The 18609-nt window shown below is 34.0% G+C and overlaps 1 protein-coding gene across 1 annotated transcript in view; it reads left to right on the forward strand.

Annotated features, from left to right (window-relative positions):
• RMDN2 (regulator of microtubule dynamics 2) overlaps positions 1 to 18609 on the forward strand; it is a 58663-nt gene that overhangs the window by 15700 nt on the left and 24354 nt on the right. The window contains exons 2-4 of the mRNA XM_044660626.1: positions 1455 to 1632; positions 2456 to 2558; positions 8393 to 8453. Coding sequence (XP_044516561.1) covers positions 1455 to 1632; positions 2456 to 2558; positions 8393 to 8453 — 342 coding nt within the window. The remainder of the gene's footprint in view (positions 1 to 1454; positions 1633 to 2455; positions 2559 to 8392; positions 8454 to 18609) is intronic.

An 18609-nucleotide genomic window follows, 5' to 3' on the forward strand; every position in this document is an offset into this window, starting at 1 on the left:
ATGTGGGTAATGTTCTACATCTAACACATAGGTGATTATTTATGTAAGCAATGTATAACAAGAAATGTTTAATCTGGAAGCCTTCTTATAATGGAAACCTTAGAAGGATTTCTTGACTACAAACTATGCATTCCAGCATTCCAATAACAGGGGCAGATAGAATCAGGAATATTGATATGATGTGAATGCCAATGCTAAAATTCATGACTTTATATCTATAGCTATACCTATACTTACAAATGTCTTTACAATAATCTATCTTAATTAGCAATCATATTTAGATTTCTATAGCTTTGTTTTTTACTTCCTCTACTTTCTTCTGTTTTGTGAGACAGTATTCTGCCATCCTTATCTCCAAATAACCTTCTGTAAATATCTTCCATTTTTATGGATGAGTTCATCTCATTCACATTTACAGTTATGACCTTTAGTTATGTATTTCCATCCATTATCTTCTCTCATACATTTTCTTCTTTTTGCTCCATAGCTCTTTACAAAGAAAGTGATGAAAGATAATGAGTATGCCTAGAACTCATGTTCTTTGTTAGATGCAGGCTGCTTCTGCTGTCCTGCCCCTATTCTTTTCCCTGCATTCATACTACCAGTCATAGCTTCTCACCCTTAATTTTCTTTTAAATTTTTCTTCACAATCCACCTTGTGAGGTTATAGTTTAATTATAGTTAACTAATCTAACTATACCTGCTCTTCTCTCTCTCTCTCTGTCTCTCTCTCTCTCTCTCTCTCTCTCTCTCTCTCTCTCTCTCTCTCTCTCTCTCTCATCATATTTTCCTATTGCATTTATTTCTGAACCAAATTCTGTATACATGTGCGTGCATCACCATCTTCATACAGGACAAGCTCATTACCAGAAACATGAAGATGGCAAACTTGTGGAGGGCTACAAAAACTCAAAAAAGGCTATATTTTAAAGCAAAGATAGAGTGATGAATGCTTTTTGCTGCAGCAACTCATGGAAAATGTAGAGAGATTCTGATCTGTCATTGGGCACTAAAGAAATCCAAGATCTCTTTAAGTATTGTTTTAAGTATTGCCTATGACTTCTCTTAAGAAATCGGAACATTTATATTATAGTACATTTGTTCTAAAAATTGTTGACTGCATTAGCTTTAGGAGATTTTATATTGTTCCAAATCACTGAACAATATTAAATTATGTAGTTGTATATTTTAACTTCACAATTAGTAAGCCAAATGCTTTTGAGTTGTAAGAAAATGAGAATGAAACTCTCAGCATAGGAGGCATATGATATTGAATATCATAGCATTAATTGTTATGAATAAGCAGAATTTGGGACATTATCACAAAAATTTAATGACAAGGAGCATTTATTCAGTTCATGCTACATTCTTATATCTCTGCTACACACTTATCATTAACTTTTATGATTTATAATAATTTTTAGATGCTTTAATGCTTGTTTCTGAAATTTTAGGTATGTTACAGCTCAGAGTGACACTGAAAAAGAGCATTTAGCTGGCCATAAGGCAAATAAGAAAACAGCAAAGAGATTGAGCTTGTCTAATCTTATTCAGAGGTCTGATGACTTGCATTTAAGAAGTGATTCTGATAAACAGGAAAGTTTTGATCTCCTAAGAAGCTATAAAAATAAGGTAAGCAAAGTATGATGAAATAACATTCTTATTGATGAAATTATCTTATTGATTAAATTTCGTCCACAGAGTCCTAGCATGATTCTTCATTGTGGAATGAAGGAAATGGTAAGTAAATGCCTAGGAGGAAGCAGGGTAAGACATATGTGTGCAAACTGGCACTTCCTTTCTCAGATCAAGAGAGTCAATATATTGTATGTATAGCAGAACAGGCGAAGCAGAATGTTATGTTAGGAAGACCACTGGATTTGAAATCACAAGACATTGACTCCAAAACTAGTTCTAGCATTTATTACCTGAGTAACTTTGGAGGGATGACTCCCACACCCTAACATCAATTTTCTCATCTATGAAGTTAGGAGTTGGGACTAAAATAATTCTGAAGTCTTTTTCAGTACTAAATTTATGATCCTAATGTTTAAATAGTTTTAAGACCATAGTGTGATAAGTAATGATATGGAAACTAATTTCCTTAATTGCAAATCTTAGTTTAGCAGGCAGATATTCACATTGGCAGGAGGCATCTGAAAAAACCTTCTTTTTTTTTTTTAACCCTTGTACTTCGGTGTATTGTCTCATAGGTGGAAGATTGGTAAGGGTGGGCAATGGGGGTCAAGTGACTTGCCCAGGGTCACACAGCTGGGAAGTGGCTGAGGCCGGGTTTGAACCTAGGACCTCCTGTCTCTAGGCCTGACTCTCACTCCACTGAGCTACCCAGCTGCCCCCAAAACCATTCTTAAATAATTGCATTCAGAGAGAACATTTATATCTTAATTAAATCAATTATATGAACTAATGCAAATGCTTTCTCACTTTTTTTTAGTATAAAAGTGAAACTGAGTTTATTTGGAGATTAACTAGAGCTTATGGAGATATGTGTGATCTAGTCACAGATATAGAACAAAAGAGAAAATATGCTTCTGAAGGTAAGTAGTGAGTTTTGAAAGTTGATTACCTTATGATAGGTACCAAACCCCTAATGGTTCTCAAAATTAATCCAATTTTCTATAAATTTCTTATTTGAAATCATTATTTTAAAATTACTTTTATTGATATAGTATTAGACATGCTAGGAAATAGCAATAAAAGAAGAAAAAGAAATTGAAAGATCAGAATGGACAAAGAGGTAATAAATCTATTTTTTTTTGCAAATGATATGGTAGCATATGTGGAAAATCATAAAGATTCAACTAAAAAGTTAATTGAAACTACCAATAATTTTAGCAAAGTAGCAGGATATAAAATAACCCACATAAATCATCAGCATTTTTATATATTACTAACAAGAAGAGATAGAGATATCCCATTTAAAATAACCAGGAATTTACCTGCCAAAATAAGTGCAAGAATTACATGAACATAATTATAAAACACATTTCATACAAATAAAGTCAGATATAAGTAATTCAAGAAATATTGTTTGTGGGTAGGCAGATCCAATATAATTAAAATGACAAGCCTGCCTAAATTAATCTACTTATTCAATGCCATCCAATCAAATAGCCAAAAAATTCCTATTGAAAAAGAAAAATAATAACAATGCATTTGGAATAACAAAAGATCAAGAATATAAAAAAGATTAAAGAAAAATATGTAAAGACATCTAACAATATGAGATTTTAAACTGTTTTATTAAGCAGTAATTATCAAAACTATTTGGTACTGGCTAAGAGGTAGAAATGTAGGTCAGTGGAAAAGAATATACAACAAACAGAAGCAAATGATTATAACAATCTTGTATTTGATAAGAGCATAGATATAGGTTTGGGGGACAAAAAGATCACCATTTGGTAAAAATTGCTGAACACTTGGAAAGTAGTTTGTCAGAAACTAGGTATAGACCAATATCTTAAATAATTCACTGTGATAAGATCAAAATAGATACATGATCTAGATATAAAAGGTGATATTATAGATGAATTAGAAGAACAGGGAAAATATTATCACATTTATGGATAGGAAAGGAATTTATGAATGAACAAGAGATGGAGTGCATTATGTGATATAAAATAAATAACTTTGATTACATTAATTCAAAATTTTATACAAATCAAACAAATATTGCCAATATTATAAGGAAAGCAGAAAATTGGGGGAAAATTATTTATAGACAGTTTCTTGGATAGATGCCTCATATCTAAAATATATAGATAGATACTCCCTAGCCATGACCCTGGGCAATCATTTAACCTCCATTGCCTAGTCCTTACCACTCTTCTGCCTTGGAACCAATACATAGTATTGATTCTAAGACAGAAGGTAAAGGTTTAAGAAATAAAATAAAATATATAGAGACCTTTCTCAAATTTACAGGAGTAACAGCCATCCCCCAGTTGATAAATGGTCAAAAGATAGGAATAGACAGTTTTTGGATGAAGAAATCAAAGCCAAAAATAGCCATATGAAAAAAAAGCTCTTAATCATTACTGATTAGAGAAATGCAAATCAAAACAATTTTAAGATGTCATCCTAAACCTACCAGATTCACTAAAATGATAAAAGGGAAAAATGACAAATGTTGGAGAGGAAATGGAAAAATGGGGCCACTAATACACTCTTGGTGGAACTATGAACTGATTCAACCATTTTGGAGAACAATCTGTAATTTTATGCTTAGAAAGTTATAAAACTGTGTATATCCTTATACCTAGCAGTACTACTGTTGGGTATTTCCCAAGGAGATCAGGGGAAAAGGAAAAAAAACTTCTGTCACAAAATATTTATGGCAATTCTATTTGTGGTGGCAAAGAACAAATTGAGGGGTTGTGCATCCAATGAACAGTGGCTATTCAAGTTGTGGTATATGATTGTGATGGAATATTACTGTGCTGTAAGAAACAACGAACAGGCTAATTAAAACAGCAACGACAACAACTCAGAAAGAACTACATGAGATAATGAATAGTGAAATGAATAGCACCAAGAGGACATTATATATAGCTACAGATTTAATACTTGAAGAATAACTTGAGCATATTCACCTTCAGAGAATAAACTAAAAAATGGAATAATCTATATATTGTAAAGGGGAAAATTAGGGTTTTGGTTGGACTGAATATTAAAAAGCATGGTTGCCAAGAATTGAATAAATATCAATTCTAAAATGATTTTTAGCAATTTATTTACAAAACATAGGAGAGAGTGAAAGTAGAGAACTGAGAAGAGGGTAGAGTAAGAGATCTAACTTAACAAACTAGATTATTTGTTCAAGTCTTGGCTTACTCCAGCAGGACTCCAGAGGCCCCAGCCAGAGAGCCTAAAAGTCAGTTAACAAGGGTTTTAGCCATGAGGTCTCCTCCTAATCAAGGGCCCCTCCAGAGGCTATTACCTCCAGGGAAGTTAAGGGAGTCAGCCTTTTTCACTCAGCACCTGTAATTCTAAGGGAGAGATTTAGGAACAGTCTCACCAAGTCCAAGGTCCCAGCCAGAGCTTCTCCAGGTCCAGTTCCAGGCCAAAGAGAGAGAAGAACTGCTCACAGGAAGTTGTCACTCCCTTTTAAAGGTGGTGCTTTTGTGTCACTTCCTGTACATTCCTTCTAATTTACGTGTCTAATCACAACAAATCCTTTGCTTAGGACTGGCCAGGGGGCAGTCAGTCAATTTTGATTCATCACCAACTCTTGCACACATGGGTTACAGAACTCCCCCACTTGAGAATTAAGTGGTAGTGTTAACACTTTTAGTGATTAAATCTAAAAATGGGCAAGGTAGGTTTAATCTCATTATCACAATATCGGAAAGACATAATCTATATATACATATCTGTTTGATGGATGATGCCTTCTATGATGTGTGGGAGGGAGGGAGAGGCTGAGATATTTGGAAATGAATTCCATCAAGGAAAAAAAATAAAATTACTTTTATCTTATTTAATTGGGATAGATACATCAAATCTGGACTGATAGAAGTGTACCTTCTCTTTATATTTAAGGTCAAAGAGAAATTTGGAAAACTAGACATGTAAATTAGGCTGGGGACCTGAAGTGAATTTCAATATCCAAGATACTTGTAAATTATAGAAGAAAGCATGTAGTGATAGTTACATAAAACCTAAAAAACCTTACTTAATCTCCATGAGGTTAGAAAGAACACTAGACTGGGAGATAGGACACCTGTGTTCTGATTCTATTACTATCTAGCTGTAAAAGTATGGAAATTGTATTTAACCTTTTGGGGACTCAATTTTCATTTAGAAAATGAGTCATTTGAACTAAGCAATCTCTTAAGGTCCCTTTGATGTGTAAATCTGAATTGCCCATGAGTTTATAGTTAAAGTTTTAGAAAATTCAAGGGTAGAGATTCATTAACCTTTCTTGATAACCTCCTTTAGTGTTAATAATAACCCTTGAAGTTTAAAAAAATCTGCTTTATGTTAAATCACACAAACTCAGAGTTGGGAGAGACCTTACAAGCAATCTAGTTCAACCTATACCTGAATAAGAATCTTCCAACAGCATACCCAACACATGGCTGTTGTAATGGGTAAAAAGATGAAGTGACCAAGGAAACAAAAGTTAAAGCTCCTGAGCATTTCATTTTATTAAGCAGTGCACACTAATTGCAAGACAAACTGGTACCAGACTTCATTAGTTTAGACTGGACTCCAAATATGGAGAATACAGACTTTTAAACAATCAAATAATCCACTTAACTAAAAGGAAACAATACTTTAGGTAAATCTGATTTTTAAATGGATGAAAGATTAGGGACTTTACAAGATGGGAGGTGGAGAGTTCCCTGAAATCAGAAAAAGAGGTGTCTGTAAACAGTAAAGGAATATAGAAACAGTTAACTGATTAATTAGTATGGCGTCAGTTTTCAAATAAGATATATGAGTTGCTTGAGATGTACAATTGTGAGAAAATTCCTTGCATCATTTCTCTGGGCCTGATTGAGTTTTTGCTCAGCATAACCTAGGTTCTAGGTCCTTAGTTAAGGATCTCTAAGCAATAGGTAGAGGTGATTTAGCTTCCCAGCCATTTAGGGCTAAATTTAAATATTTCAATAACATTTTCTCCCACTTCCTACAATTGAATAAAATTTTTCATGGGACAGAAATTGGACTAGACCCATAATTGAATAGAAAGTGAATTGAGCTAGCTCCAGAATTGAGTCACAAGATGGAGTCGGTATGGTTCACTTAATTGCTTCAATTACCACAATTAACCACTTGGTGTTCTGATCCCCTCAGTTTCTTCAATTTCCTCATTCTTTAAACTCTGTTGAAAATTTCTATGAGGACAGGTCCCCTACATCCTAATATATCATATTTCTTTTTTACGTAGCTTATTATGAGGAATTTGAGTTTTATCCCTTCTCTATTAAGCCTAAATCTCCCTCTTTAATACTTCCAATTATCGTTCCTATTTCTGACCTCTGGGAACAAATAGAACAAATTTAATATCTTCCACGTGATGGTAATTCAGATACTTAAAGATAGCTATTATGTTTCCCATAAATCTTCTGTTCTCCAGACTAAACATCCCCAAATGTTTTCAGTGTAATTTGTAAGTCTGTTTCTTCTTGTTTGTTATTATATGGAAATGAACATTTTTCATACTAACTTTTACATGCTTGAGGACAATTTTAATATTGTTTCATGGTAGTGGTTGTAGTCGTAATGGTAATAGTAGAGATGGTAATAATAATAGTAGTAGTTGTTATTGTTCCTGCTATTACTGCTGTTGTTCCCAATAGAATGTAAACATCTTGAGGAGAGGTCTTTTTTTAAATTTCATCTTTGTATTCCTAGAACTTAGCATAGTCTCTTGCCATTAAAGCACATAATAAACTCTTGCAGATTGATTGATGATAGTAATGGCCGTATATATATGTATATATATCCTCCAACACCCAACACAATACTCAGTGCACAGTAGGTGCTGAATACATAGTTGTTGATTGACTGAATAGAGACATACTGTAAATTCAGTGGGCACTATCAATTTCAGAATCCAGGGCTCAAGACCTACCAATGTTTGAAAGCCTTGTTCAGTTGTAAATCCAGTCCGCCTATTTAAATAAGCTGTTGACTCTGAAAAAATGTAATATGTATAAATTACACGGATTTATATCATTACCATTTCATGAATTAGCACCTTGTAACTTAGAAAAGTTTGAGTAACATAAAATAATGACCAAAGTCAGAAGGCCAAAAGAGTTTAGAAAATATCTCATGGGAAACAAATAAATAAAAAACAATCCTACTCAACGTCTTTGCCAAGGAAAGACACAAAGCATCCATAGGCAATATTGATTTAAAGTACAAATTTATTTGTAAGACACTAAATATGGAGGACAATTAAAGTCTTATAGTATTGCCACATAAAGCAGCAAAAAGCAATAGAAAATGCATAGTTGAAGACTTTTCTCCAAAAAAGGAGTAGCCAATCTATATTTGAACAAGAATCCACCTTAGAGCATAAAATGGTTATTCAGCTTTTGTTCAAAGACCTCCATCTTGGGGCAACCCATTTCCTTCTCAGGCAGCTACATTAGGAAGTTTTTCCTTACATCAAACCTAAATTTATCTCTTTACAACTTTCATCTACTTTTCTGAGTTCTGCCCTCTGGGAACAAGCAGAACAAGTTTAATCTCTATTCCATCTAACAATCCTTAAGATACATGAGGACATCATGTCTTTCCTAAACCTTCTCTTCCCTCTCTCTGAAACCCAGTTTCCTGCAAATTATCTCCATATGACATAATCTTGAGATCTTTCCCTTCAGGGGGAAAAAACATTAAAACTATTATTTTACAGGAAAAGACCTAGGTGAAAGAGCAATTTCTCAGGCTCCCAACAATGGATATTGTCACCTATGGTAAGTAAAGACTATTTTTTGTTTATTCTAACATCTCCTTTAGAAGTTATAGCTGGAATTTCCTTAATCCTAATTCTGTGTTGGTGAAGGCTTGGCATGCACACCCCAGCATGCTGGAAGGGGCTGCTCTATTCCCCCTCTCCACCATACCTGAGCACACCCCACCGCTTTGTCCAGCAGCCCAGATCAAGCATTTCCTCCCTCTGGAATCTGGGGTAATGCCAGGGGCTCACAGGCAACTTGAAGTTGTAGTTTGGGCATGTGATCTCTAAAAGTTTTGCCAGTGCTGCCCTAGTTTATGCAGACCTTCACATTCATCAAATTATGTTTGTAACATAATTTAGCTTTCCATGTCTCTTTAAGTCATCTTTCACTGTGATTGTCTTGCTAAGTTAAACTATTCATCTAAAATGTTATTAGAGAGGGTATCATAGATAAATCTTAAAATGGAATTTTGATCATAAAATGTGAGAGTTAGAAGATCCCTTTAGGAATCATCTATTCTTATGCTTCATGAATTTGGGATCTAATTTTCCTAAGCTCCCCTAATTAGTTAGTGGCATAGCCAGGACTAGGAATCAAAATTTCTAATTCCCAAAACACTATTTTTTCTAATATCACACCCTGCTTCCATTACACAATAGCTAAATGCAGCATGTAACTTTTAGTTTGACAGTGAAGTTAATAGTATTTTCACTAAGATGAAGAGTATAAATATTATATTTAAAAGAGAAACATTCAAATCTTCAAAGTCGTCCACATGTCTGTTCAATAAATATTGTCCAGTGATAGAAACAGCCTGAGTTGCCATGTTTTTGACTAAATATAGTTGAAGCTATTTTATACATAAATACTGACATTTGGAAATACACACACAGACACACACCTTTTTGTGACTTATAGTGATAATAACATCAATAAAATTTAGATATAAAAATTTGAGATTTCTACTCCAAGAAAATGTAAAAGGCAGGAATCTGAGTTCTGATGTAATATGAACCAAAGATCTATATTACAAACTAATATTACAAAAGTCCTTACTACAAATAAAACAGAAGAGTTTCTTCCTATTATAATTTTAAGTAAGACCCCTGAAATTATTCTCATTGATTATATTAATAAAAAGTAATAAAAATCATATGATCATATAAATAGATGCACAAAAAGCATTTGACAAAATACAACATTAAATTCCAATTAAAACCACTGGAAAACATAGTTTTAAATAGATTTTTTTCTTAATGATGAGGCATCCACTTAAAATCATTAGTAAATATTATTTGTAACTAGGGAAAGCTAGAATCTTTTCCAATAAGATCAGATGTGAAACAAAGTTGCCCATTATCACCAATATTATTTAAAATTGTATTAAAAATGCAACAAGAAAAATTAATTGAAGGAATAAGAATGAGCAAAGGGGTAATAAAACTATCTCTTTTTGTAAATGATATGATGGCATATGTGGAAAATTCTAGAGATTCAACTAAAAAGTTAGTCATAACTATTAATTGTTTTAGCAAAGTAGCAGTATATGAAATAAACCAACATAAATCATTGGCATTTCTATATTTCACCAACAAAGATCTGCAAAAAGAAATAGAGATACCCTATTTTAAAATAACCATAGAAAAATAGATAGAATACAATGCCTGAGTACATACCTGCCAAAATAAACACAGAAACTACATTAAAAGAATTATAAGATCCTTTTTACACAAATGAAGTCAGATTTAAATAATTTGGAGAAGTATTAATTGTCCATGGATGGGTAGGTCCAGTATGATTAAAATGACAATTCTACCTAAACTAATCTATTTATTCAATGTTTTCTCAATTAAATTACCAAAAAAAGAGTTTTTTTGAGCTAGAACAAATAACAAAGTTCATTTGGAAGAACAAAAGATCAAGAATATCAAAGGAGCAAATGAAAACTAAAGGAAGGAGGTCTAACAGTACCATATTTTAAACTGTATTATAAAATACCATCAGAACTCTGATACTGGCTGAGAAATAGAAAATTAGATCACTAGAACAGAATAGACATGCAAGAAACAGTAGTAAAAATATATGTAGTAATCTTATATTTGACAAAAGTAAAGATCTAAGTTTTGGGGATTAGAATTCACTATTTAGTAAAAATTGTTGGGAAACTGGAAAGCAGTTTGGCAGAAACTAGATATAGACCAATATCTTATGCCAGGCATTTTGGAGAGCAATTTGGAATTATGCCCAGAGAATTATAAAACTGTGTATACTCTTACACCCAGCAATACTACTTTTAGATCTGTTCCCCAAGGAGATCGGAGGAAAAGAAAAGAACTTCTATGTTCCAAAATAATTATGGCAGCTGTCTTTGTGGTGGCAAAGAACTACAAATTGAAGGGATGCCCATCCATTGAATAATAACTACAAGTTGTAGCATATGATTGTGATGGAATACTACTGCGCTACAAGAGATGATGAACAGGTTAATTAAAAAAAAAAACCTCACTAAGTTGGAAAGTACATGAAGTAATGAAGAGTGAAGCAAGTAGAACCAAGAGAACGTTATATACAACCACAGAATTAATGTTTGAAGAATTATTTGTAAATATCCACCTCCAGAGAAAGAACTGAAATATAGAAACACAAAAGACATAATTTATATGTACATATGTTTTTTTGTCAAATAATGCCTTTTCTAGGGTGAGTAGGGAAGGAAAGGAAAAAGACTCTTGGAAATTCCAATGTAATTGATTAAAAAAAAAGAATAAAAAATTATTCTTTTCCAGTTTTCCTAAAGTTAACTCCAGTTGTAGTTCTTATTGTTTTGAAATACTTCAGATTGTTCAAAGTAGTTTCTTTAGTTTTCTTTCATGTAGGGAAAGGATAATAAGGCTCTTAGTCACATCATAGAAGGAAATCAGATCAGGTTTCTGAATCATAGCACTTAACTGAAACAGAGAAAGTTTTGGTGACTTTGGAACATTTTGTTCATATATACTTATTTTAATGTGCTTTCCCCCCATAAATTATGATCCCTGATCTTTACTTCATGGGCTTTAGGCTAGGCAGAATTTGCTATAGGAACAAGATGTACCCAGGACAGAATAGGAAAAGGGTCCAAATGAAGTTGCAATAAAATATGAAATTTCCAGGTTGTTTTGTGAATTAATATATTTAAAAGAAGTTATTAATATGACTGTTTACAAAGTGATTCAAACTAATTTGCAGGTGTCTATATTTTGTCTGAAGCAGAGTTGCTGGGGCAACAGCACCCTCTAGCTCTTCAAATTCCAAACCATTTTGCATTGGTGAACATAGATATATTTTTGTGTTTAACCAAGCATTACATTAGAATTGTCAGGCCAAGCCCTGAAAAAAGTTGTTTGAAAGTTTAGTCTTAGAAAGTAGGACAAGGAAAGCCACGACAAAAATTAAGAACAAAACCTAGGATCCAGCCAATGAATTGTTCTGAAACCCAGAAGAGACAGATGATAAAACAGAAGGATAAAGCCAGGTAAAAATGCAAGACACAAAACAAGCAGAACAATCCAACGTTTCTCAGAAGGCCCTACTAATAAGCAGGTTTCTGTTGGGCAAGAGAATAGGAATATGAATATCTATTGATTCAGAATTTATTTGTAACATATCTCAGTCTCCAATTCAGCTTACCCTAAACCAGTAAGGTCTCTGGGAAATTCTTCCCTCTATGTGGTATTCCTCTTCCCCAGGGTATATAGGAGATGGAACAGATTCCATCTTATAGAACAGTAATGTGTAGCCATATTCTTCATTTTCAGATCTCTCTTCATTATCTCAGACATGGGAGAACCCCAGTGAACAGAGATCCAAGGCTACAACAAATTTATCTTCCTTTTCCATGCAGCTAAAATATCTCCAGACATGATATTATAAGATGTTAGATTAGCTTCTTAGTGGCTAGGATGGATAAGCTTTCCTTGTTCCTTTTTCTCTCTGCTTTTTTCCTTCCCTGGACCTTGGATCAGTCAGTTACTCAGTAAACATTTATTAAATGCCTACTGCATGCAAAAAAACTGCCAGGCACAAAAGATACAAAGGTAAAAAAGAAAATATTTGGCCTTATAGAGCCTACTTTATATAAGCCAGGCAGTGCAATGAATAAGTAGTGTGAGGCTTGGAATCAGGAAGACCTAACTTCAGATCTGCCTCACACACTTAGTGATCCTGAGCAAGTCACTTAACCTCTCTCAGCCTCATTCTTTTCATTTCTAAAATGGGATTAATAATAGCACCTCCTTCACGGAGTTGTTATAGTGATCAAATGAGATAAGTTAAACTCTTTGAAAACCTAAGAATGCTGAATAAATGCTAGCTGTTATAATTTCACATTCTATTTCTACCTAGCTTTTCAAAATATCTCCGTATCACAAGGTCCTTCAAAGTTTAACAATTAATCTTATTGCATGATTTATTATAAGATCTTTATTTTTTCTATTTAAGCAAATGAGTTGTTCAGAAAAGGGGTTTTATGGTATTATTATTTATCTAGTCAAAAACCAAGATTTGTTTGTGATAAGGGAGCTAAATAATGATCTTGTAATGTATAAGGTTTTGAGTAGCCAACTCTCTAAGTGATCCATTCTTCACAGATTATAGAGTTTACAAAACTGGTAGTGACCTATTCATAACTTGGAATGTATCAAGAAGTGTTTACATTTAATTTTTCCTTTGTGAATAGACATTTCTCAAGGATTGCAGGAATCTATTAGTTACACAAATGCATTCTCAATGGAGCTATGTATTGGTGCATTTGTACTGGAAAACAATTTGGAATTGTTCAAAGAATATTACCAAAATGCCATGTTCTTTGACCCAGGACCCCCTGCTAAAAATCTTGAGGAGAGGTCAATGACAAGAAGAAAGGCTCCATATACACCAAAATATTTATAGTTGCACTTTTCATGGCAGTGAAACACATTGTTGTGAGTGGAATATCTTCCAGAAGAATTTGGAGAATTAGCTCTGGAAGTCAGAAGTTAGGCTTTGGAGAGGAGCAGAACCAAGGCACCCAGCCTAGCAAAAGTGTAGTAGCCTGCCTTCTACAGATATGGCCCAGTGAGGAGTAGCATCATGAGAATGTAAAGACTTTAGAGCACCGAAATATCAGGAGAATGAGTTCCTGGCCATATATATTCCCTGAGAGTATGTCTCTCCACTAGTGTCCTCTATGTGTGTGCCTATTGCTGGAAAGGGCAAACCAAGGTTATTGAGTAGAATGTTTTATAGCTACTGTTTTTATGATGTCATCTCAATAAATGTTCTTGCTCCAAACTACTTGTGTCCTCCAGCTGACTATTACAGATAAATGAAGCAACAGGGAACTCACGGGCTGTAGTTTTAAGAATGTAGCCCCACAAAATATTTTGAACTTAGGCTAGCCTTTCTCTTAGTGGGGCTTCCTGTGAATGGAAATTCTGGATCAGATAGTCCTAAAAGAGGTACCATATGTGAGAGTCACCTGAAAATGCTGTAACATTTATACTACCTTTCTTGGTCACTGAAAAGCTTTTCAACTCTTTTCCATATTCATGGTTGAGCTTTGAGCTTGAAACATATAAAAGACAGCCAGGTATCATGCAGTAGCTAGAGCATTTGATGCCCATATGGATAACTGCTCTCTGTTTAAAACATATTACCAACACAATAATGTCAAGAAGAAATTATGTTAAACGTGTTATCTTCTATAGAGACAGTTTAAACTCATTATAATTCTGCCTACCTAACCTTTAACCTTTTAAATCTTTGGAAAGAGCTGTGCATGGCCTTCCAGTCAAAGAAAGATTCTAAAACATGCAATTAATTGTTTGATGTGCCCAGATATAACTCCACCGAAAAACACATTAAATAGATGCTTCATCTGGCAAAAACTTCCTCCAATGTTATCAAAATGCTATTTATACTCTTAAAATGCTTCAAGGAGGAAGAGACTGGTAACTTTGGGCTTGAATGTAGAGGTCAAATTGAATCAGTATTTAAGACAATCTAGATAAGTTAGTCTTCAAGCAAGACATGTTGAGCTTTGTGCCATTTAGTACTGAGTATGTTATGAAACTGATTAGCATCCTGAGGTCAGTGCGTAACAGGAAGAATTCACTTGGGGTATTAACACCCATGTATTATCAGTCTTATCTTATATATTTGGCATGATAAAGTAGACAATGGATCTATATTCTGCCTAAATAAAAAGCTCACAATGTTAACAGAATACAAGGCTCATCACCACAAAGCAAATATTACATGATTAACACTCATCCAAATGGGGGGAGATTGGTAGAAGTTCTTAGAGCACACAATAAGTAGGCTATGAATTATAGAAATATTTTTTAAATAGCCCTCATTGCATAAAGGAATAATAATAACTAAAAACAGATATGTGCCCCTGGATTTTTAAAATGTAACTGAAAGTCATCCATCTCTAGAAAGAGCTTGTGAAAAAGCAAAGATACAAAGTATAGTCAAAAGATGTTCCATGGGCAACAACCACATGAGATAAACCAACAATATGTTGAATAAATTGCTGAGCAATATAGATTTATGAAAATGAGGAATTTGGGATAGTGACTCAGGATCATTTTTGCTATTATACAATGAAATGATGAAAATCGACATATATTACAGCAAGTTGCAGAAATCTACCAAGTATTACTATCAAGAAAGATATTATTAATTGGATAGAATTATATAGTAAATAGTATCTTTTTGTGAATTAATAGACAGCATAGATGTAACCTCAAAATATCTTTTATAATTTTTCAAATGAAGTATATGGGAGCATAACTGTAGACAAAATAATAATAGCCCAAATGAATAAAAGAGAGAAATTTAGCCAAAGAAATTAAAATAGCCTCAAAACATGGTGCTGTTATTCAGTCATTTCTGTCATGTCTGACTCTTCACAGCCCCATTTGGAGTCTTCTTGGCAAAGGTACTAGAGTGGCTTGCCATTTCCTTCTATAGCTCATTTTACAGAAGAGAAAACTGAGGCAAACAGGATGAAGTGACTTGCCCAGGGCCACACAGCTAGTAAATATCTGAAGTCAGATTTGAACTCAGGAAGATGGGTTTTCCTGCCTCCATGTCTGACATGCTATTCATTGCACTAGCTAGCTGCAGGAACACAGTGATTGGCATATAATTCTTGTCATCCTGTCTACTACTGGAGTTATTCCAATGGTGCTTTTAGTGAAAAATACAAAAAAAAGCTTATATCTTAAATTCTTTCCCGATATAAAAGAAGTCATAGAACATTTTGTATGGAAGATTAAGTCATCCCAAGAAATTATAGAAGAATTATACTTAATCAGCTTAATACAAAGTATGGAAGGAAGCAGTAGACACTACAGGCTATAAAAGTTTAACATCAACCAAAACCTTAGCAAGATAAGACATAATACCTAGAATTATATATCAAAAGCTCCCTTATGATAATAAAGCTAGAAAGTTGAAACTAACTAGGTTGTGAAATACTTTGAATGACAATTGGAATTTTATATTTCATCCTAGAGATATTGAGGAGCCACTAGGGTTTACTGAGTGAGGGAGTGGACAAAGTCAGTCAGACTTGCACTTTAAGAGATCTCTGAGGAGAGAATGGACTAGAGTGGGTATAGACTTGAATGAGAAAAAAAAAACAACTAGAAGCTAGTTCAGTAGTTCATGTGTAAGATAACGAGAACCTACATCAGAGAGATTGAACATTCAGGGTGAGAAGGAGTGAGGAGTTGAGGATGGCACCTAACTTGTAAATCTAGGTGATGAAGAGTCTTTGACAGTTATAAGGAAGTTAGGAAAAGGGAAGAGTTTGGTAGGGGTAGGGGAAGGGACAGGAATAGTGAGTTCAATTTTGGACATGGCAAGTTTAAGATGTCTAAGGGACATCCAGTTTGAGATGTCCTGTAGGCAGTTGGTGATGTGAGACTGAAGATAGAAAAAAAGATCTTAGAATCATCTCCATAGAGATGATCATTGAATCTATAAATGTTGATGAGATCACTTAGTGAAATAGTATAGAGAGAGAAGAGAAGAGGGCTCGGGTCATTGTATCAGTGAAGGACATTTTTTGCATACTCTGTCCCTGTGTCCAACAGGCCAATGTGAGCACTTCCTCCCTTTGCTCTCTGGGGTAATGTGGAAGCTCAGAGGCAGCTTGAAGGTGCAGTTTGGGCACATGATCTCTAATAGGTTCACCAATGCTGGCTCAGAACAATATGATACCTATATTCAATGCAGCCAACCTGGAAGAAGATCCAGTCAAGGAGATAGAGGGAAGAAACAGATAGAAGAAGACATAGGAGAGAGCTATGTCACATAAACCTATCAAGAAGATTATCAACAGTACTAAAGCCTGTAGAGAATTCAAGAAGGATGAGGAAATAAAAAAAGGCCTTTAGATTCAGCTATTAGGAGATCATTGCTAGCTTTGGAAAGAGAAATTTTTGTTGAATGATTAAGTCACAAGACAAACCATAAAGTTAAGTGAAAGGAAACAAAGGTTGAGGTACTGTTTGTAAGCAGCTTTCTTGGGGTTCAACCATCAAAGGGAGAAGAGATATAGAATGAGAGCTAACAGAGATGGATGGATCAAGTTTGTTTGAGGATGGTGAAGACATGGGAATGTTTGTAGGCAGTAGGGAAGGAGCTGATAGAGAAATATTTCAGATTAGTGAGAGTGGGAATGATAGGCAATTTGTTGGAGATGATGGGATTGGATTGCGATCACTTAAGCATACAGAAGAATTTGTTTCAGCAAGGAGAAAGGTCACCTCATTACGTGAGACAAGGATAAAGAGGGTCATAGTGGGGAAAGCATCTGAGTGATGTGAGATGGGGCGGGGCAAGAAGAGGAAGTTCTTGGTGAATAGTCTTAATTTTTCAAACATTTGCCCTGAACTACCTGGATACAATATGGATTCCTAAAAATTTAAGAATGATGTTTTTAATAGCTATTTCCAAAGCAAATACTCAATCTTTAAGCTGAACACACACACACAAAAAAAAAAACATTTCAACTAAGAACCTCTTTGAAGTAAAGTCATGTAGAAGTAAGACAAGGTGTGTAATATCCCTATCACCCTCAATAATACAAAAGTTCTATTGAGGGTGCTAGTTTCAGATAAGAATTCATATCCAGAAGGCAGTTTTTTATCCCCTCTGTATTCTTAAGAATTTTAAATGAAAAAGGATAAGAGAAGCATAGTATCTTGACTCGGGGATGTTTTTATCTGAAGTCCCACCAAATAAAATGAATATTTTTTTCTATAATAATAACTCACATTGATATTGAATTTTTAGATTTAAGTGTCTGTCATAGCTTCAAGGACTGTTCACAGTTAATTCAAAGATCAGAAAAAGTCAGTAGGTTCTAAACACTTGATTCTTAGTTGAACCACTAGATGGAGGTAGAAGTCTATAAAGTAGAAATTCTGATGTGATTAATTTTAAATGGTAATTCAATTTACATGTAAAACTTTGTTCTTCACTGTTCTTCTCAGCATACCTGCCAACAATGTAAACAAAAGTACACTACCAGTTAATTATAATACTAAAAATATTCATAGAATTTTTGAATTTCAAAGTTGGAAAGGTCTCTAAAGTCATCTAGCCCAACTTCCAAATTAGTTAGAGGCTCTTCTATGACATCCTTCGTAGGTGGTAATCCAAACTCGGAATTCCTCTATTGGGTATTTTAGTGTCTCATAAAGTAATTTATTATTTTTGATAGATCTAATCATTTAGGAAGTTTTTCCTTATATTGTATAAATATCTGCCTCTCATTGGGCCTATCCTCTGGAACTATATAGAATAAATCTAAATTCTTTCTTAGGGCAACCCTTCATGGAGTCTTGGATCTACTTTGTCATTTAAAAGCTACATAAAATTGAAAGTTGAAGGAGAATAAACAATTACTATGTTTAGTGAATTTTGCTCAGTGCCTTACAAAAATTATCTCATTTGATCCTCACCACAACCCTGTGATAGAAATAGAATTAGAATTAGGTTTGGTTAGGTTATAATCCTAATTCTGTTTCTAATTCTAATTCTCAAGGTTCTATGTCTCTGGATTCAAGTGCTTTATTGATGTACATATGTTTGTGTGTGTGTGTGTGTTTGTATATATATATATATATATATA

Source organism: Gracilinanus agilis, chromosome 2 (genome assembly GCF_016433145.1).
Source record: "Gracilinanus agilis isolate LMUSP501 chromosome 2, AgileGrace, whole genome shotgun sequence".
In the NCBI taxonomy this organism is placed as follows: domain Eukaryota; kingdom Metazoa; phylum Chordata; class Mammalia; order Didelphimorphia; family Didelphidae; genus Gracilinanus; species Gracilinanus agilis.